This window comes from Leopardus geoffroyi, chromosome C1 (assembly GCF_018350155.1).
Source record: "Leopardus geoffroyi isolate Oge1 chromosome C1, O.geoffroyi_Oge1_pat1.0, whole genome shotgun sequence".
NCBI classification, from domain to species: domain Eukaryota; kingdom Metazoa; phylum Chordata; class Mammalia; order Carnivora; family Felidae; genus Leopardus; species Leopardus geoffroyi.
The window spans coordinates 122,023,133-122,044,596 of NC_059328.1; the positions used below are offsets into that span (position 1 = coordinate 122,023,133).

The 21,464-nt window shown below is 36.4% G+C and overlaps 1 protein-coding gene and 1 long non-coding RNA gene across 4 annotated transcripts in view; one reads left to right on the plus strand and one right to left on the minus strand.

The window, feature by feature from the left end:
• The window catches only part of LOC123598831, a 66,172-nt gene extending 56,156 nt beyond the window's left edge, over positions 1 to 10,016 (plus strand). The window contains exon 2 of the long non-coding RNA XR_006712813.1: positions 9,605 to 10,016. This is a non-coding gene — a long non-coding RNA (uncharacterized LOC123598831). The remainder of the gene's footprint in view (positions 1 to 9,604) is intronic.
• DPP10 (dipeptidyl peptidase like 10) overlaps positions 1 to 21,464 on the minus strand; it is a 1,361,034-nt gene that overhangs the window by 48,258 nt on the left and 1,291,312 nt on the right. For all 3 annotated transcript variants that reach the window (XM_045479564.1, XM_045479563.1, XM_045479565.1), the window contains exons 14-17: positions 15,727 to 15,818; positions 15,291 to 15,338; positions 12,111 to 12,232; positions 10,758 to 10,805 (exon numbers count right to left, since the gene is read on the minus strand). In XM_045479564.1, the coding sequence (XP_045335520.1) occupies positions 10,758 to 10,805; positions 12,111 to 12,232; positions 15,291 to 15,338; positions 15,727 to 15,818 (310 nt within the window). The remainder of the gene's footprint in view (positions 1 to 10,757; positions 10,806 to 12,110; positions 12,233 to 15,290; positions 15,339 to 15,726; positions 15,819 to 21,464) is intronic.

Genomic DNA, 21,464 nt, shown 5'->3' on the forward strand with positions numbered 1-21,464 from the left:
GTGATAATATCACATATAGTACTGTGTATATAATACATATATAGTGTGCATATATTTACATATATATACATATATACATATAGTACTGGCACAAAATAGACACATAGATCAAAGGAACAGAACATATACTATATTCCAGTATGTAATTATTATACAGTATGTGTATATTATACATACAGTATGTATATACTATATATGTGTGTGTGTGTGTGTGTGTGTGTGTGTATAAAATACTCTATATTATTACTACTACTACTGCTACTACCACTACAGCTTGTACTATAACTTGAGGTCTGAAATCATGATACCTCCAACTTTTGCTTTTTCAAGATTGCTTTGACTGTTAGGGGTCTTTTGTGGTTTCATACAAATTTTAGGATTATTCTATTTCTTTGGAAAATGCTGTTCATATTTTGATAGATATTTCATTAAATCTATAGATCTTTTGGGCAGTATGGGCATTTTAACAATATTTGTTCTTTCAGTACATGATCATGGAATATGTTTCCATTTCTTTGTGTCCTCTTCAACTTCTTTCATCAATGTTTTATGGTTTTCAGAGTACAGATGTTTCACTTCCTTGGTTCATTTTATTCCTAGGTATTTTCTTATTTTTGGTGCAAATGTAAATGGGATTGTTTAAATTCTCTTTGCTGCTTTATTATTAGTGAATAGAAATGCAACAGATTTCTATATACTGATTTTGTATCCTGCAACCTTACCAAATTCATCTATTCCATTAGTTTTTTGGTGGATTCTTTAGAGTTTTCTATATATAGTATCATATCATCTGCAAATAGTGAACATTTTATAGTTCTTACTCACCAATTGGATGTTTTTCATTTCTTTTTGTTGTTTGATTGCTGTGGCTTGGACTTCCACTATCATGTTTAATAAAAGTGAGATGTCCCTGTGTTTTTCCTCACCTTAGGGGAAATGCTCTCAGTTTTTCACCATGAAGTATATTGTTATCTGTGGCTTTTTCATATATGGCCCTTATTATGGTCACTTATGTTCCTTCTAAACCTAGTTTGTTGAGGGTTTCATCATGTTGTACCCTTTCAAATGTTTTTTCTACATCTATTGAAATGATCATATGGTTTTTATCCTTTATTTTAGTGATGTGATGATTCATGTTGAGTGGATTGTGAATGTTGAATTACGCATGCATCCCAGGAATAAAACCCATTTGGTTCTGGTGAATGATTTTTTTTGTTGTTGTTGTTAATGTAGGATCCAGTTGGCTAGTATTTTGCTGAGGAGTTTTACATCTATGTTTATCAGAGATACTGGCCTATAATTCTTTTTTCATAATGTCTGTATCTAGTTTTGGCATCAGTGTAATGCTGGCCTCATAGAATTTGGTAGCTTTCCTTTCTCTTCTGCTTTATAGCATATTTTGAGAGGAATAGTTATTATCTGTTCTTTAAGTGTTTGGTAGAATTCGCCTGTGAAGCCGTTTGGTCCTGGACTTATTTTTGTTTTAGGTTTTTTGACTACTGATTAAATTTCATTGCTTGTACTCAGTCTGTTCAGATTTTCTATTTCTTCATGATACAGTTTGGGGAGGTTATATGTTTCTAGGAATTTACCCATTTCTTCTAGGTTGTCCAATTAGTTGGTATATAACCTTTCATATTCCTTTATAATCCTTTTTATTTCTCTGGTGTTAGTTGTCATTTCTCCTCTTTCACTTCTGATTTTCTTTGAGTCCTCTCTGTCTCTCTTTCTCAATTATTTATTTAATATTTTTGATGAGTCCTGCTATAGGATTATCAATTTTATTAATCTTTTCAAATAGCCAGCTCCTGGAAACCTTCTTCTGTCTCCTTCTAGTCTTTTTATTTTTTAATGTTTATTTATTTTGAGAGAGAGAGAGAGAGAGAGAGAGACAGACAGGGAGGCAGGCAGGCAGAATGAGAGTGGAGCAGGGGCAGAGAAAAGATGGAGACACAGGATCTGAAACAGGCTCCAGGCTCTGAGCTGTCAGCACAGAGCCCGATGCAGGGCTCAAACCCGTGAACTGTGAGACCATGACCTGAGCCAAAGTCAGACACTTAACCGACTAAGCCACCCAGGTACCCCTGTCTCCTTCTAGTCTTAATGATAGCCTTCCTGGATTGAGCATTCTTTCTGCAGATTTTTTTCCTTTTAGCATTTTGAATATATCATGTCACTCCTTTCTGACCTGAAAAATCACCTGACAGCTTTATGGGGTTTCCTCTGTATATAACTATTTTCTTTTCTCTTGCTGCTTTTAATATTCTATCACTATTTTTGCCTTTTCAATTACTGTGTATCTTGGTTGGACTTCTTTGGGTTGATTTTGTTGGGGGCTCTCTGTGCCTCCCAGATCCTTCCCTAGAGTTGGGAAGTTTTCAGCTATTATTTCTTCAGATATATTTTCTACACCCTTTTCTCTCTCTTCTTCTCTTATCCCAATAATGTGAATGCTATTACGCTTGATGTTAAGTCTATTCTCATTTTGCATAACTTTTTTTTTTCCTCCACCTGCTTAGGCTGATTGCTTTCAGTTACTCTGTCTTCCAGGTCACTGATCCATTCTTCTCCTTCCTCTAGTCTACTATTTATTCCATCTAGTGTATTTTTAATATCACTTATTAAGTTCTTCATATCTGATTGTGTTCTTTGTTCTGTTTGCTCTTTGTTAAGTGTCTCAGTGATGTCCTCCATTCTATACTCAGGTCCAGTAGATCTCTTTATGATCACTAATTTAAATTCTCTATTAAGCGTATTATTTGGGTCTGTCTCACTGAGGTCTCCTGCTGTAATTTTTTTCCTGTTCTTTCATTTCAGACATACTCCCTCTTAATCTTTGCGTCTGTTTCTGTGTGTTAGGAAAGTCAGCTACGTCTCATGCTCTTGAAAGTAGTGCCTTACAAAGACGAGGCCCTGTAGCGCCCTTCAGTGCAGTGTCCCCTGTTCTGCAGAACCGGCACTTCGGGGGTGATTCCTACATGTGCTGTGTGTGCCTTGCCACTTTTTCCACCAGTCCAGTCCTCTGCAATGCCTCTCTTTGTCTTTTGTAGGCAATGCTTGGTCCTTTTGTGTTAGCGGGGCAGTCTTGGGCTGCCTTGGGCTTGAGTTGTGTGAGACCAGGTGTTTACCACAGATACAGTCAAACCAGACTGCAGAATGCTTTACCTGTTTGTCCCCTGAGAAGCTTTTTCTTGGTGGGTAGGGCCTTCAGTCAGGACAGCGCTCTGTCTCCTGCCCACTACTGGGGTCACAGCTGGAGTAGTGTATGTGGTTATCTTCCCCTGTTCCTGGGACTGGAGTTACTTTGGAGATCTGTTGGCCCTTGTCAGGGCTCCTTGCACACTGCCAGACTTGTGGCACCTTTTGGATGGGTTCTGGCCAAGAGCATGTTGGAGGGGTTGGCTCTGCCATGGGCAAGGATCCACAAAGTGCATGGGGGAGGGGTGGTGGTGTTAGTAAGGTTGTGTTTATCCTCTGGGGGAGGGGGGGATCTGCATTTTCTAGGACTAAGGCCAGCCTGGCTGGAGGGGGCAGATCCGAAGTGCAGGGTACGGAGGTGTGCAGGATGTGCAGTGTTAGCAAATAGCGAGTGTCTGGACCCTGCTGGTTCCTGTAAGTGGTCATGTGTTTATGCTGGGAGGTGGGGGCAGGAAATGGTGCCCACCAGCTTCTTTGTTTCTGAAGTCTCTCAAGGATCCCTGCCACTCCAGTACACTCATGAGATTGATTAGTGAAGAAATCTCCCTTCTGTATGCTGCCTCTATGCTGTGTCTCTGTGGACTCTTTCTTGTGCTGTCTCTTTAAGGTGGGGACTCAGTTTCCTCTTGCTCTCAGCGTTCTCCCAGAGCTGAGTCCACTCATTTTTTTTTTTTAATTTTTTTAAGTTTATCTACTGAGAGAGAGAGCGAGCACATGAGCAGAGGAGGGGCAGAGAGAGAATCCCAAGCAGGCTTCCCGCTGTCAGTGTGAAGGCTGAGGTGGGGCTTGAACTCAAGAACCAAGAGATCATGACCTGAGCCTAAAACATGAGTCCAAAGTTTAACCAACTGAGCCACCCAGGCGATCCCTGAGTGCACTCAGTTTTCAAATTTTACGTTTTGAGTACTGTTGGTTGTAAAAACTCGTGAAATTCAGCCCCTCTGGTTTTTAAAGCCAAATGTCATGAGGATTTGTTTTCCCCATGTGGGCTCCCCAATGTGATAGTCTGCTTCACTCCCCTCTGTGCCATGGCAGCATCCCTCCCTCCCACAGACAGTGCCAGAGTCCCCTTAGTTGTGGACTGTGTTCTGCTAGTCTTCTTGGCATTTTCTGGGTTATTTACACTGATGTGAGTGTTACCTAGTTGTATCCCTGGGACAAGATGTGCTTGGGGTTGTCCTATTCTGCCACCTTCTCTGGAATTCTTCCATCATAATTTTAAAGACTGCTCTATTTTTTTTCCCCCTGGTGAGACATTTGCATTAATTCTTGGCTTTGCTACCATGTATGTAATGTGTGGATGTAATATGTCCTTCTAATTTTGATGATGTAAGGTTGTTTTGTTTTTTAAATAACCTTTTCTATTGGGATACATCCTGCTTGAGGCTTGTTGAGCTATTTTATACTTTTCATCTTATATGGATTTGACCATTATTTCATCATATGTTTTATTGCATGCCTCTCCTTTAGACTCCAGTTAAAAATATCATAGATACAGATCATGACCTACATTAGCTTAGGCTCTGTTCATGTCTTCCATTCTTGTTCTTTTTGTGTTTGGAGGTTTCTCTTGATAATGTTTCAATTTTGCTGATTTTTTGTAGTGTCTAATTTACTTTCAGTATTTTCCAGCGAAGTTTTTATTGCAGATATTTTAAGTTCATAAAGTTCCTTTGAAAATATTCTATTTATATTCACATTGTATTCAACCTTTGCTTGATTTTCAAAATCACATATGTAATAGCTGGTTTACTGTATTTGTCAGAAGGTTCCCTCCCTGTCATTTCTGAGTCTGTTTCTATTTACTAGCTTTTTTCCCAGTTATGCATCACATTTTCTAGCTTCCCCACAAAGCGAGTAGTGTTTTATTGGATTCTGACCATTAAGATATTTACAGTGCTTTGGATTTTGTTCTTTTGGAAACTGTTGGGCTTTGTTCTGGCGTATGTTCAAGCTCTTTGCAGTTCAGCGTAATCATTTCAAGGCTCTGAAAAATATCTTTTTTAGTGTGGGTTTGGTTGACCTCTGCTATGCGGCTAGTGCTGCTCTATACTAAGGCATGACTCTTGTGGGCTGTCTCCTAGGAGAACATTCTAGTATGTTGCCTGATTGGAACTTTTATCATATCCCCGCACTTTTTGAGCTCTGGCTTCTCCCAAGCTCACAAAGCATCCTCCTACGTCTGCCCAGCTAGGTGTTTTCTGCAGTGGACTTCAGATGATCCTCCACAGCCCTATTAAGATTTCTGTTTTGTTTTGTTTGTTTTGTTTTGTCCCCATTTGCCTCTTCCTATCCATTGTATTTGCCCATCTTCTCAACATTCCCAAAGCTTCAACCTTTCTGAACTCCAGTCTCTGTCTTTAGTATGACTCAGATACCACTGTACTCTTCTTGGATTGTTCTTCATTGCACTGAGATTCAGAAAAAGATTCCAGCCAGAAAGCCAGGGCGATTACATTAATCTCACTAATTTCCCTTCTTCTAGGGATCAGAGTCCTATCCTGACTATTGTCAGATGCTTGAAAAGTGTTATTTATTTTATCCAGTTTTTCTCTTTTCCTTTCTTTTTTTTCCCCCCCTAGCAAGAGGCTTTTTCTACTTTTAGTTCAGTGACTCCATGGCCAGAATACAAATTTCTTTTTTTTTTTTTTTAATTGTCAGTGGTTTCTCATTGATACTTTAAATTTTTTTTTTAATGTTTATTTTTGAGACAGAGGGAAACAGAGCATGAGTGGGGGAGGGTCAGAGAGAAAGAGGGAGACACAGAATCTGAAACAGGCTTCAGGCTCTGAGCTGTCAGCACAGAGCCTGATGCAGGGCTTGAACCCAGGAACCATGAGATGGTGACCTGAGCCGAAGTTGGATGCTTAACAGACTGAGCCACCGAGGCGCCCCTATCATTGATACTTTGTTAAATCTAAACTCCTTAGAATGAAACATAAGACACTTATGACCTGGCCCCAGCTTGCCCCTATCACCCATACATATATCTTTGCTTGTAACTTAAATGTTTCTTTCCAGCCACATGGAACAACTTTTATCTTGCAAGTTTGAATATTTTCATCCCTTCATCTTTGTACATTCACATTCTTTGCCTTTCTACTGACTTGCTTCCTTGAAATTGTGTCCACTTCTATCAGAGGAAATTAGAACCATCTAACTTTCTGTTTCCTGCACTGTCCTTTGAATTCTGTGTGTAATTGCAGGCACATCAAACCACATCTCTTGTAAATAAGTGCCATCCTCTACAATACGAATTTGGGAAATTAGATGTTCTCAGAGGTTTCTTCTATCACTAAAATGTAAGAAATTCCAGATATTCAAATAGGATATTTTCAAGGCAGCTATACCAAATATTGTTATAAAAATTAAAATGTGTATGCTTAAACTCTATATACCTTAATCAAAGATTCAGCATCTATAATCTAAGAATAGTCATAAAAATGCACTTAATTGTGGACAAAACCATTTGTTTTGTATTTAGAGGAAGCCAGTGTCACCTGATATTTGCTAACTACAAGGAGGACAGTTTTTAAAGAATAAATCCTATTACATTTTTACTTTTATACCTCTAGCAGATCATCTTGTTGGCTGTTTTTTTTAAATAAATGACAAGTGGTTTATTAACATGGCTAATTGACAAATGAATAAATGAATAGATACAGCCAGAGGCACCAATGAGTGTTATATACTAATGATTTCTCTTTATTATCAAATATCAATGGCAAAAAATAAACCTAATTACATATAAACTAAATACATGAGTACAGGGCAGTTGAGAAATTTTTTACTTCTAAATAAAAAGGCCATTCATTTAGGCATGGGGGAAAAAAAGTCAATTCTATTTTAAACAAAGAAATATTGTAAGAAAAAAATATAGGAAATAGTAAAGCCATTTTGAAAATATTAAGAGCTGGTAGCATTTTTTTTTTCATAAATTCCAAAAACACAGTACACGGTTTTTTGGCAAAATAGTGTGAAGAGGAAGAAATGTTAAGATGTGATCTTAGAAGAAATTGAAAACAGAAAATTGGGAAGAAGAAAGGGAAAGAAAAGAAAGTAGAAGAGAAGTAAAGAGAGATGAGAACACGAGATGAGATGGGAAGAAGGAGACAATCATATATGCTAAATTAAGGAGAAAGAAAAGATGAAAATGTAAAAAGAAAGAGAAAATGGTAATAATATGAGATAAAGGATTTTTGAAATAACTAAAGTTTTACATATTTATACCTCCTCTCAAGGCACTGAGCATTTTAATGAAGGGTTTCTTTTTCATTCAAAAAGTAATATGTGTGTATATACATACATATGTACACACACACATATATATGTATGTATATATATGTATACGTATATATACACTCACACACATACATATATATATGTATGTATATGTATGCAATACATGTTCATTGCAGAGTGTTAGGGAATACTCAAGAAGAAAGAATAAAGGTCACCTGGAAGGCTGCTAAGCAAATCCAAGAATTTTAACATTTGTATTATTTTCTTACAATTTTAGATGCATTTCAAACAGTTTTAGAATTGTCTTTTGTAAACATTTTTATTTTTAATCCTAATAGGAAACCGATGTTGACTTAGAATAATTTGATAACATTTTAATGAAAAACTGTTTACAAATATATGGACAATGGACAGGAGTTCATAAGGGACAGTAACCCAGGGCTTAGTGGCTATGCTTGCAGGTCAAGGGCAGAGAGCAGTGATGGTTGTGTGAATCCAATGTGACCTCCAGCTAGGAGTTGTGGCAACCTGGGGTAACTCCACAGGGATAGATAGGGATGGAAGAATAGATATTCCCAAAACCTCTTTTCTCCCTCTCTTCAGTAATCCAGGAGATTCACTTTAGCTGAAACTAACTGGCAGCCAAATGGAACAGAACCTAAGTCATCCATATAGATAACTTCTGAGGCAGAAACCAAAGGGGAAAGAAACTGAGATCCAGTGGTTCTGGGAGGACAATCGGAAAATATTCAGGGCGCTAATATTTAATTAAAGTTTATTTACAAATCCCCTTCTTTTATTATTTGTTTTTCCCCCACTATCATCAATAATGCTCTATCATCAATAATGCTGTTAGATTTTCTCTACTTAGCATGATTTCCTCAGTATAAACCATTAAGAGAAAAAATACCAGGTAAATAGATATAGAACATTTAAGGCTTGTGACTTATTTTTTCCAAGAGATTGCTATAATTTATATTTCCTCCGGCAAGTTATGAGAGTATATCCTTATTAGCAATGTAAGTTTTTGATGTTATTAGTTTTGTTGGAAAATTATATGACAGTGTTTCACTCTGCATTTCTTTGATAACTATTAGGTTTAAAGGTTTTCATGTTTGTTATTTTCATTTTTCTTTTCATATCCTATTTTACTTCATGTGGCCCCAAATGAATTATGATTAGTTCATTAGTGTAACAAAGATTAATACAAAATCCATTAACCCCAAAATTTACTTGATATTGAATGTGTTTTATCTCAATACATGTCTTTTAAAAAGAAAATTAAGCACCTGACTACTCCACGTGCCCCTTTTTGGTTTTTTTGACCCTGAGATAATCATAATTGGCTTATTTCACTCATAGCAAAAATGTTTCATTGTTTGCAGTAGATATTACTAGAAAACATTGTTAAAGTCAGATTGGAAATTTGTAGAAAATCATTTTGGTAGAATATGCAATATAATACATATTCAGTGCATCCTATGTTGCAAATATATCTCATCTTCCTGAAAAATTCATTTGCTAATTTGCCTACAAGGAAATTGATCCTATGAGATGCTAATTTGTCTCAGATCTCACAAAAGGTATGTAATGAACTCATAATTTGTAAAATGCAAGCCTCTATTTTATCAAATATTCTGTTTTATTATCATTGACATTAGCGTTAATACTGAACAGATTAATTTGCTTACCATAACCTCTTTAAAATGTATACTGATAACTAGAAACTAAATGATATGTTCACCTATTCCCAACCACACAAAACTCCATTACAAACTAAGCAATTGTGTCTTTTTCTAGAACAGGGAGGAAATCTCCATATGTTGGTATTTGAAGAGCATAAACGGTCTTCCTCTGTTCTCTAAAAATAATATTGTCTTTCAACATTAGTCTAATGCCTGCATCTCCATTATGTCAAGGCATCTAAGTAAGACTCCTTCTTAAATACAAGGTGTGAAAGACAAAAGCATAATAGGTTTCCATCTTATAGTTGTGATTATGAAGTAGGAAAACTGAGGGGAATCCATTTTAGAGAGGCTAGGTCTCTGCTGTTTTTTTCTGCTAGACCACATTTTTATATTTTGCCTCTGAACATGCCAAAGAAGCCATGTTCCCACTTTAAGGGGAAGCAAAAAAGCTAATCATTCTCTGGGTTTTGTCCTAGGTCCTTACCACGTGATAACATCTAAGAACTGGATCCCAAACAAACATGTTCCAGGACATTAGCTTCAAATAGACCTCCGCCGACACTGGCATCAATACCTCCTACCTTTGATGATTCATGAAAGAACAACTATTATTCACCTGTCACTCACCTTTGATTGGACCCTACCCTGGATTTCTAAAGGAACATGGACCCTAGATCCTTTTCCAGTATGAACCCCTGACACCAAGCAATAGTGACTCATTCTCCTTTCTAAGTCTCCTACATCAACTACAAATCCTACTCTGGAGTCAGACGTCTCATATGATTCCTGGCTCTGCTACCTATTAGTATGAATTAGGCAAGTTATTTAACCTCCTTGTGACTAAGTTTCCTCATCCTTAAAAGAGGATAATAAAAAAATTATCTCAGAGGGTGTTCTGAGAAATAAGTTGATAAATATAGGATTTATTAGATCCTAGTGGCCTAATGTAAATCATTAGACCAGAAGAGTATTTATCAAATAAAATTTAAAGAAGGGAAAGAAACATGGAAGAAAGGAAGGCAGGAAGTATCTGGCTATTCATTTTGAAAATTACTTCAATCAAGCACGCATTTACATTTCTTAAACACGTTGACCATATAGGACAAGCAAGGTCCAGCCAACCTCTGTCCTATTGTTTGATAAAGTAAATTCTCAATAGATGATGCAGAGTTAAATACATAAAAGAATATATGAATGTATAAAACTAGAAATCCCTGGATATCTGGAAATGGATATAAAAAGTAACATTTTTCATATTTTTCCCAAATGTACACAAAAAGGAGGAATAATCTATATGAAGCCCAGGAAAAACATGAACCAGAGCACTAAGGGGCTAGTAGGCTGAAATGTACCTAAATGGGCCTCTTCAATCAGGCCTCACCAATTTAGATACAGTAGACATTCTATTTCAGGCATGCAAGATTCAATTCCAGCTGTAACATGGCTCAAACCACTTGCTTTACTGTTTCTCTAACATAAACAAGGTCAAGTTGATGGTACTTACTCATCTTTCCCCATACTGGAAACACCTTTGAAAAAGGTTCTATAAGACTATGACACTCAGAATATATAATACCTCATACCAGTGCCCACCATGACTCTTCCACATTGTCCTGTTTGTGTACTTACTCGCTGGGTTTTCCGTGCTATGGAGACTGACCATTGGGATGCCTGGGCCTGGATTTTAAAAACATACATATTAAAATTATGTATAAATTAAAAATTTGTATAAATATTTTAAAGATATGAGTAACAATTCATGACAGTGTTATTTTTTCCAAATGGAAGTATTTCGTATTAAAAACATAATGAAACAGAAACCAGATAACTACATTTAATCACTACCTATGGCTATTTTATTAAAAAAAAGAATATATGGGGAAAGAAACCATTTGCAGAGATTATTTTTAAGATTTTCCCTTTTCCAAAATGCCCTTGTACTTCTACATTTCCACGGTTCCCAATCTTAAGCTCCTTACTCTTTCACTACTCTTTTATAGAACAGTCAGTGATACTCAGAATGCTGATTCATGACCCCTCATTTGTTCATCCAAAATTAACTTGTTTCCACTCAGCCAACAAAGAAAGGATGCACACTCTGGAATGGAAATATCTCATCCATAAGATGAATAAAAATTTGGTTCTAATTATATACTAATTGAAAAAAATAACTGAAATCACCAAATATTTCAGATATACTAGTTAATTCAGTGTAACTGTAAGATGTTATCTTGAAGCTTTATTCCTCTGCAGAACTATAACTAGAGGTCTAATGGTTTTCCCTGATGTCATCAAACAAGTACTTTTTTGATTACTTTGTTTTCAGATACCAAGAGGAAAAAAAAAAAAAAACTAAAAAGAGCAAGTGTTGATTTATTCCTCAGGGTGTCTTAAAAACAGGACAGCTTCAGGTACCAGCTAAAGCAAGAACACTCAGTCCATCACATTATAAGGGACAGATGTCTCCCATCTGATCTTTGAGAATTACAGTATCTTTTTAAGGGGCAATGATTCTTATCAGTATAACATAGATATACCATACTCCTATATAAGACTATAGAGTATTTTTACCTGATAGATCTAATTAGGGTGAATGTAATCTCTCTGAACTTCAGGATGCTAGACCCAGGCAGTTAAATTTCTGTAGAACCTAAACCTCTTAACATCCAAGCCAATATTTCAATAAGAGGGCTGTCTTTTTTTTTTTCCCTAAAGACTAGGTAAATTAGTTTATTGCTGTAGCAGGACTTTGCTGATGTAAATATGCTTGTTCACTTTTTTAAACAGTTTACGTTCAAACAGCCCTTAGTGGTCACGAGTAAATGTTGACTTCCAATTATGTTTTCTACATGAAGATGCAATTTTTATCTCAGTAAATTCATAATTTATTACAAACAAATTTAGAGTATCAAATCATATAGCTAGAGAGTAATAGTTACTTGTGATGGTAATACATACTGATCAAATAAAATAATTTATTACCTTTACAGAATAATAGGAAATGTTGATTCATAGGACTAAAACTGGCACCAAAATATGTACATTGTTCTTTCATGAAATTACATGAAATGCATTGACGATTCAGTAATCCTTCAGTAGAAGCACTGGGGAAAGAAAAAGAAAATTAGATGGTACCATTCCGGGTACGTGAATATGTGGCATATATTTAAACATTAACATAAACTCAGGAGCTACAGCACTGCTTATATTGAGGCTCCTTGTCAATTAGGACTTACCATATAAACACAAAGTCAATTTCCATTACTAATGTTAAGAGACACAGTTTTCTTCTCTGTGATAAAATTAAAATCATGTATGCTTATATGTATATTAAAGTATGTATGCATGCTTCTAAAATAAAGGAACTGATTTCCACAGGAATCAATATAACTTATTCTTATCTGCCTTTTCTCCATAGATATTTCTTTGTAAAGTTTTAAAAGGAAGTGCCCACAGAGACTAGAATAAAGTCACCATCAATAAATATTAGTTGAAAGAACTAATGAAAGTTTTCACAAGTCACACAAAGAATCAATCTCATGATTTCCTGAATTCAGAATTCTAAACATTAGAATTTGGTTATCTGTCAAATTTTCCCACTAAATAGATATATGGGAAATACTGGCACTTAACACTTGCCCTGAAATTTTTGGTAAAGGAAAATTATGTTTTGTGTGATAATATAATCTTCATGATCATGCATACTTTGAGACATCAGGGAGGTAGGTAAAGAGACAAGTCATCATCTCTTTATTTTACATTGATGCGTAAGGTCAGAGGGATGGAGATATTTACCCAAGGTGAAATTTCCTATGTAGAATATTTTATAAAGAGAGATGTATCATAGATTATTCTGACAGTTGGAAATGCTGGTGAAGCTTCATCTTATACTTGGAGAAAATACTGAAACATGATTCTGGATATACATTTGTAAATGAATGATAGTCATTTTGATGTGCAGTATGCTGTAGACACGGGGATGGGTACAGGAATATTGGCGTGGGCACCAGAAGCCATTGAGAATAGATGTTAAGTATCGTTCATGAACTCAAAATTTCACATTTGAAACATTCTGAGCTCATTAGAATCCAAATTTTCGTTTACTGGCCTAACCGATCAATACACACAAGAAGCACTTAATACATTAGGCCATTTCACCCTTACGATAACTTGCAAGGTAATCATACCTTATTTTTTCTCTTTGAAATTGCTCTATGTGTGTATATACATTCAAATACACCTACACCATAGCACTTTCCATTTTAATCATTTTTAAGTATAAAATTCAGTGTCTTTAATTATAGTCACAATGTTGTGCAGCACTCTCCACAGAGAAGAATGTGTGCCTAGTGAAATGACATAACTAGGATTTAAACCCTTTCCCTCTCTCCTCCTTCATATAACTTTTCAGATTCAAGTTCCTCAGAGATTTATGTTAGTATTTATCATTACTTAGATCATAGTCTAAATTATGATAATCTATTGAAATAAAGAAATGCACATTTTGAGACAACATTCATTCTAACACTGACTATGGCAGCATCTGTGATTCTTCACGGGTATATCTCATCCCATAAATTTAGTCAGCCAATGATTATTTTTATGACCTGGGTAAGACAGTGATTGAGTTTTCTGAGTTAAACAGTAACGTTATCTTACAGTTAAGCCAACTGGCATTTGCTGAACTACTTAAGGGGAAATTTATTGGTACTATATTTCCTTTATAACATGGCCTGCTCCACTAGTACAGTTCATAGATAGACTGCTGCCTCAGTCACTAGAGAACAAAGACAAGCACACAAATCTAAGAAGTCATTTTGATTCAGATCACATTTTAGGCTAATCATATTGGGAAGAGAGATTGAGATAGTTCCATTGGCTGAAATGGGCCTAGTCTAATCTTTTGACACTGTGATTTTTCTTTAAGAGTTTCATAAAATGAGAGAAATAACACTTAGATATACTAGTTCCACAACCTTAAATTGTTCACAACTGCCAGCATCAACCGGAGTATATGCTTCAAGATAAGCTTCAGGTCACCAAAAAGCACAAAGTGACCACTACGTTCATCAAGATCTCTAAACCAACACTAGCATCAGTCTCTTTAAATAAACAGCTGTCCTTCCCTTGGAAGTCATTAGAATTGAGACTATGGGTTTCAGACTCAAGAGAAACACAAAACAAAAACCCCATAAAACAAAGAATCCAAAAATCACCTATTGAGAGAGGTGATAAAAATAGATGCTTCAGATGAAAGCAATTTATGCATAAATAAGAGTGTACAGTGTATTAGAGGAAGTTTAGGGTGCTTTAAACATGCATTTTTACTCTCAAAGCAAAGTCTAGGCTACTGAGTAAGAATCAGTGGTGACACTTCTTCAAACATGATGAATTTCCACTGAGAATATGCCATGGCAGTTTTGACACTTTAAAAATGAATCTGTGAAATGGAAATTTGAAAGTGTATATAAAGTCTAGAATTAATAAGTTGCTTGCCAGACAAAAATAAAAGTCATTCTTATGAGGTCCTGGTGAAAGCTTTCTGAGTGAGGAGACATTTTAATACTAAATAGGTATGACCTTAAGCATCTTTTATGAATATAACTTTCCATCTGGGAAAATTGGGCAGATGAGAACATTCCCCATCTAATGCTTTATTTTACTAAGCAGTGAGTGTTACTGGCTCAGATAATAATCTTACCAGGTTTTGCACATCGTGGGGGCAGGGGAGAAAAACTTCCCCTTGATCTACTCTTCTAAGTGTTCACAATGGTTTTACTTTGGGAATAAATTACCAGTGTACAATATAAATGCACTGAAAATTCAAAATGAGGCGTAGCGGAAGAAAAGTCCACTTAGGAAAATACGTAAACTCCCATGAGGTGGGTAGTTGAGAAATGCAAGCCTTAAAAAAAAAAAAAAGACACTTTGAAACTGTAAAAGCAGGTGAGGAAAAAAATTACAAAAGGAGCAGCTGGATGGTCTTCACGTCAGGTCCCAACGTTCAGGCTTGCAAAGGTCCAGATGTGAGAGACTGGACCAAGAGCATGAGGTTCCGTCATGTCAAAAATGAAACTGCAGAGTTTTCCATCCTATCCTTAAGGTGTGTAGATGGCCACTGAGAAATCAACCTGTGCAGCCAAATCTTTGCACCTGGCTTACCTGTACAGCTGCCTCCCTCTGGGCGAAGACTCAGTGCTCAGAAAGTAACTGCCCAGGAAAGAGAAAACACACACATCAGGCACAGATCAATTTTTGCCCCGCTGAGTTTTCACTTGAATCTTCGAGCTCCGGCCTGTTCTCTCATTCAACCACCGAACTTTGATCCGTTTGGGAAACACATCTTTTTGTTCTTAAAATATCATCATATCACACTTCTCCGTGATCTCTCTCAGTCTAAGTGTGTACGTATCTGTGTAAATGTGTGTGTGCAAGTGTCTCTCTGGGTGAAGGGTAGGGAGAGTCTTTAAAGAGAATGTTGCTGTTTCCATGCCTGAGGTGTCTGGACTAGGACCACGGTAAGCAAAACATCAATCTGGCCGAAAGATTGCGTTTGACAATGTGACTACCAACCTGACTAGAGAACCAAAATGCTCACATTTTTTGAGTAGTTTCATCGTATGCCAAGATCTTTATCACTTCCCAGTTTCCTGATGTCAGATGCCGCACGGTAATTTGCTCACTTTTACTCTGCAAAGAAATAGAAAATATTGATTCTCTTTTTTTTATTTAAACAGCATCTTTCTGGTCAACACAAAAATACCAACTACCTGTATCACTTTTAATTCTGCAATTCGCAGCTAACACTCAGTTTCTTGTTTTCATTCTCGAGAATGCTCACACATTCATGTAAACATTGATCCGGGTAGGAGAGTGCCTTTTCTCCATTACTGTGGGAAAAGCATTAGAAGACACCTCTTGGTGATGATCGCCTGTGCAACACTTTGACACAGGATGTCATCTTGGCATTTAGTAAAGACACAGGACTTTGGTAATGCTCATCTAAATGGCCGACAACTACAGTTTGGACAGCTTTAGGTGAAACATTTCACAACAAATTTTATTGTAAATAAACGCTATCGTATACTTTTAACCTTTACACCATTGCATCATGTTATGGTTTGCTATTTTCACACAAGAATTTATTTCTGAGATTAATTTATGTTGATGTTTGCAGCCATAGTTGGTTTCCACCACTATGTCGTATTTTATGTGAATATAGCATAATTTATGTTTTATTGACATTTGAGCATTTCCAAATTTTAGTTCTTAAAAACAAGTTGCCTATGAACAGTTTTATCAAGGTCTCATGATGCACATGGCAGGATTTTCTTGAGACAAGCGCCAAGAAGTGGGATTGGTCATTAGTAAACATGTCTTCTACTTAACTAGATAGTGACAAAGTATTTTCCAAAGTTGCCCCTACTTACAGTCTACTAGCAATGTGAGTTCCCATTGCTTCTCATCCTTGCCACTTCCTTACTGGCAGTTAATTTCATCAGATTATTTAATTTTTGGTCAATCTAATGAGTATGAAATGTTACCACATTTGTTTTCTTTTTATTGAGAAAATGTTCAAGCCTACAGAAAGGTTGAGTGAATACTACATAAACACCCATGAGATCATTATCTGGATTCACCATCTTATATCAACACGTTGAATATTTGCCCTCCCTCTTTCGTTGTTTGCTGAATCATTTAAAAGTAAGTTGCAAACATCAGGATATTTTTGCCTAAATACTTCAATATACATCTCTCAAGATTAAGACGATTTCTACTTGTAAGCAAATAACACATATGAATATTTATGTTAATATCATCTAAACATACAGTCTATACCCTAATTTCCACAACAGCCCCAAGTAACCATATATATGTGTGTGTCTATATTATATATATATATATATATATAGATATATAGATATATAGATATATTACGTTTAGACATATAAATATGTACATTTATATATTTAGATAAAATAGATGTCTTAATAAATATTTACATATATTGGGTTATCATCTCTTTAATCTCTCTTAAAGAAAAACATTTATCTTTTTTTATTTCTATAATATTAACCATTTTTTAGACTCTTGGTCCAATGGTCTTATAGAATGTCCAGCATTTTGGATTTGTCTGATTGTTTTCTTATGCTTTAATTTAGGCTAAATATTTTTGGCAAGAATATTACACAGGTGATATTGGATACCTCTTCTGCTTCATATTAGGAAGAATACCATTACACATCTTCCCACTCATGACAATGCTGTTTATATGGTAACTGTGACATATGCATTGAAAAATACATTTTGCCTTTTAATTAAAAGTGGGATGATACTTGCACATTATGTGAGCATCTTCTTCTCCATTAACTTTTCACTTCATAGGTTTAGCATCCATTCATGACCTTTCCCTGAATAAATTATCATTTCAAAGTGATTTTCTAATTCTAATATCACTTTTGTATTTATCAGGTAGCATTCTTCTGTGAATAAAACTATTTCCCCTTGCCTGTGTTCACTCTCATCCTTGCTCTCCCTCCTGTTCATATCACTACATACTTAACCATGTTTAATGTAATATATTACATTCTATGATTGTTATTCTTTATGATGTTAAAATTGTCACAACTTGGTTATTGGGAACTCCTTCAAACCAACACCTCTATTCTTTAGAAATGATTACATTGGTCTTTGAGCACTTCCTTGTTTTCTGCACAATCACATGTTCTGAGATCCTTTTACTTCCCCTACCTCCTAACTGTAATCAGTCATTTCTCCAATGAGTTTTTTCTACTGGGTTACAGTATTTAGATATAAAGATCTGGGGTTATGTGTGCTAATTGCTACTCTAATGTTATTAGTTGTGGGCCTTTTCAGAAGAGATAGATGGCTAGCTAGAGAGATATCCCTATGTTCTCTCTCTGTGTGCATGTGTGTGTATGTGTTCTTAGTATTATCTTTAAGTAAAATCCATATCCGTTTGATTTACATTCAGGTGCATTTGCTTCTCTTAGTATTTCAACATAGCTTTGGTGTCCTCATGTTTTCTATTTAATATTCGTTTTCTTTTCTTTTTTTTTTTAAATTTTTTAATGTTTATTTCTGAGAGAGAGAGACAGAACATGAGTGGGGGAGGGGCAGAGAGAGAGAGGGAGGGAGACACAGAATCAGAAGCAGGCTCCAGGCTCTGAGCTGTCAGCACAGAGCCTGATGTGGGGCTCGAACTCGCAGACTGCGAGATCATGACCTGAGCTGAAATCGGAGGCTCAACCAACTGAGCCACCAACCAGGCGCCCCTCTTTTTATTTTCTTAAGGTTTGTTTTATTTTTGAGAGAGAAAGCAAGAGTGTGAGCAGAGGAAGGGCAGAGAGAGAAGGAGAGAGAGGATCCAAAGCAGACTCTGCATTGAGAGAAGAGACCCTGCTGTGGGATTCAAACTCACAAACCATGACATCATGACCTAAGCCGAAGTCAGATGCTTAACTGACTGGGTCATCCAGGTGCCCCAATATTATTTTAAAAATATGTAGATAGTTCAAACATATAGTGTATTTGTGTGTGTGTGTGTGTGTGTATGTGTATATATATATATATATATATATATATATATATATATATCTTCAAACTAAAATTACAAGAGAGAGACAGAGACAGACAGACAGACAGACAGACAGAGGGAGCATCCCTGCAAGAAGTCTTGGTTTCATGCCATTCTCATCACATACAAAAAAGTTATTAGGTCTTTGTTTATCCTTTTCTGGGGGGAAATGTTTTATAAGTGAAACATTAATATTTCATAACTATAAATGTAAACCCAGATACACATACACATATAAGCTAGAGATAAATCAGAGAACACAGGGCATGTTTTCTTGTTATAGATCTTCTTCCATCCTTTTTATTCCTACATAGTTCTCCAAAGCGTGGATATACTATAATGAGCCTCCTAAGATGCACATCTCAAATGATGCCACAGTGGTTAACTCTGTACATATGCTTGTGATTTAATGTGTAGGGAAATATTGTCAGGGTATGCTCCTCCATAAGGGAAGTATCATCTTGCACATCTACCAGCAATGTATAAGGTACTTATTTTCTCATGGGCATGTTGCAGAGTACGTTGTTCAGTGTTTGAATTTTGCCAATCCGATAGGGGAGAAATGGTGGTATAGTAGACACTAGGACATGCCAATGGGAACCCTCTCTGGAAGGAAGGACCTTGGCAGCACCTAGAAGGGCTGTTGGAAGAAAGTGCTCAACTGTCAGTCTTCTTCTCTGAGGGTTGCCGGGACTGAAGACAATGTCTCATCCAAGATTAGACCTCTGTTCAAGGGCAGTCCACATCCAATGGGACTGATCAGTACTGAAGGATACAAGCCCAACCCTATTGCTCTCACTTGGGACTTCTCTGAGAGCCACCTCAGTCTAGAAGAGACCTTCATTCAGATGGCCCTGCAGCCCACATTTTTCTGGCCAATTTTGCTTCCTTGTGTAACTTTCCAAAGTTATTGATGTCCTGAGTGAAAATGGTCCTGCAGGCTAATCTTCTCTTCACTTGGCTTCCTGTGAAACCCAACTTGTCACAGGTATACTGGTGTAATTTCATTTTGCATTTCTCTTAGGAAAAAAGTTGAACTTCATATATATGCATATATGTATAATATAACATATATAATGTGTCATTTGCACAATTATAAATGAGAGTCAATCATTATCTGAATCTCTGCTAATGTTTGTTTTTATTATCAGATTTCTTTTGTGTTTTGGTCTTCATTTTTCAACAGTTCTCTTTGTCTTTATATTCATTATGTGAGCTATAAGCTGCAGGTATGTTCTGGATTGTTGTTTTATCTTGACATTGGTTATGGTACTATTTTTCCAATATATGTATCTTTTATATAATGTCAAGTTAGCTAACATACAGTGTATATACAGCATAGTCTCTCTTGGCTTCAGGAGTAGATTCCTGTGATTCGTAACCCATATACAACACCTGGTGCTCATCCCAGCAAGTGCCCTCCTCAGTGCCCATCACCCATTTTCCCTCCCCGCCTGTCCCCTCGACCCTCAACCCCCATCAACCCTCAGTCTGTTCTCTGTATTTAAGAGTCTCTTGTGGTTTGCCTCCCTCCCTCTCTGTAACTGTTTTTCCCCCTTCTCTTCCCCCTTCCCCCATGGTCTTCTGTTAAGTTTCTCAAATTCCACATGAGTGGAAACATATGATATCTTTCTCTGACTGATTTATTTAACTTAACATAATACACTCCAGTTCCATCCACGTTGTTGCAAATGGCAGGATTTCATTCTTTTTCATCACCGAGTAGTATTCTATTGTATATATAAACCACATCTTCTTTATCCATTCATCAGTTGATGGACATTTGGGCTCTTTCCATAATTTAGCTATTGTTGAAAGTGTTGGTATAAACATTGGGGTACATGTGCTCCTATGAATCAGCACTCCTGTTTCCTTTGGATAAATTCCTAGTAGTGCTATTGCTGGGTCACAGGGTAATAATTTTTTTAATTTTTTGAGGAACCTCCACACTGTTTTCCAGAGTGGCTGCACCAGTTTGCATTCCTACCAACAGTGCAGGAGTGTTCCCCTTTCTTCACATCCTCACCAACATCTATTGTTTCCTGAGTTGTTAATTTCAGCCACTCTGACTGCTGTGATGGGGTATTTCAGTGTGGTTTTGATATTTATTTCTCTGATGATGAGCAATGTTGAGCATCTTTTCATGTGTCTGTTAGCCATCTGGATGTCTTCTTTGGAAAAGTGTCTCTTCATGTTTTCTGCCCATTTCTTCACTGGGTTATTTGTTTTTTTTTTTGGGGGGGTGTTGAGTTTGGTAAGTTCTTTATAGATTTTGGATACTAATCCTTAACTGGTATGTAATTTGCAAATATTTTCTATTCTGTTGCTTGCCTTTTAGTTTGGTTGATTGTTTCCTTTGCTGTGCAGAAGTTTTGTATCTTGATGAGGTCCCAAGAGTTCATTTTTGCTTTTATTTCCCTTGCCTTTGGAGACATGTCAAGTAAGAAATTGCTGTGGCTGAGGTCAAAGAGGCTGTTGCCTGTTTTCTCCTCTAGGATTTTGATGGTTTCCTGGCTCATATTTAGGTCTTTGAATTCAGCCAAGTAGCAGGATATTGAGTCAACGTGCAGAAATTTGTTGCATTTCTGTACACTAATAATGCAGCGACAGAAGATCCTCTTTACAATTGCACCAAGAACCATAAAATAACCTAGGAATAAACCTAACCAAAGAGGTAAAAGATCTGTATGCTGAAAACTGTAGAAAGCTTATGAAGGAAATTAAAGAAGATACAAAGA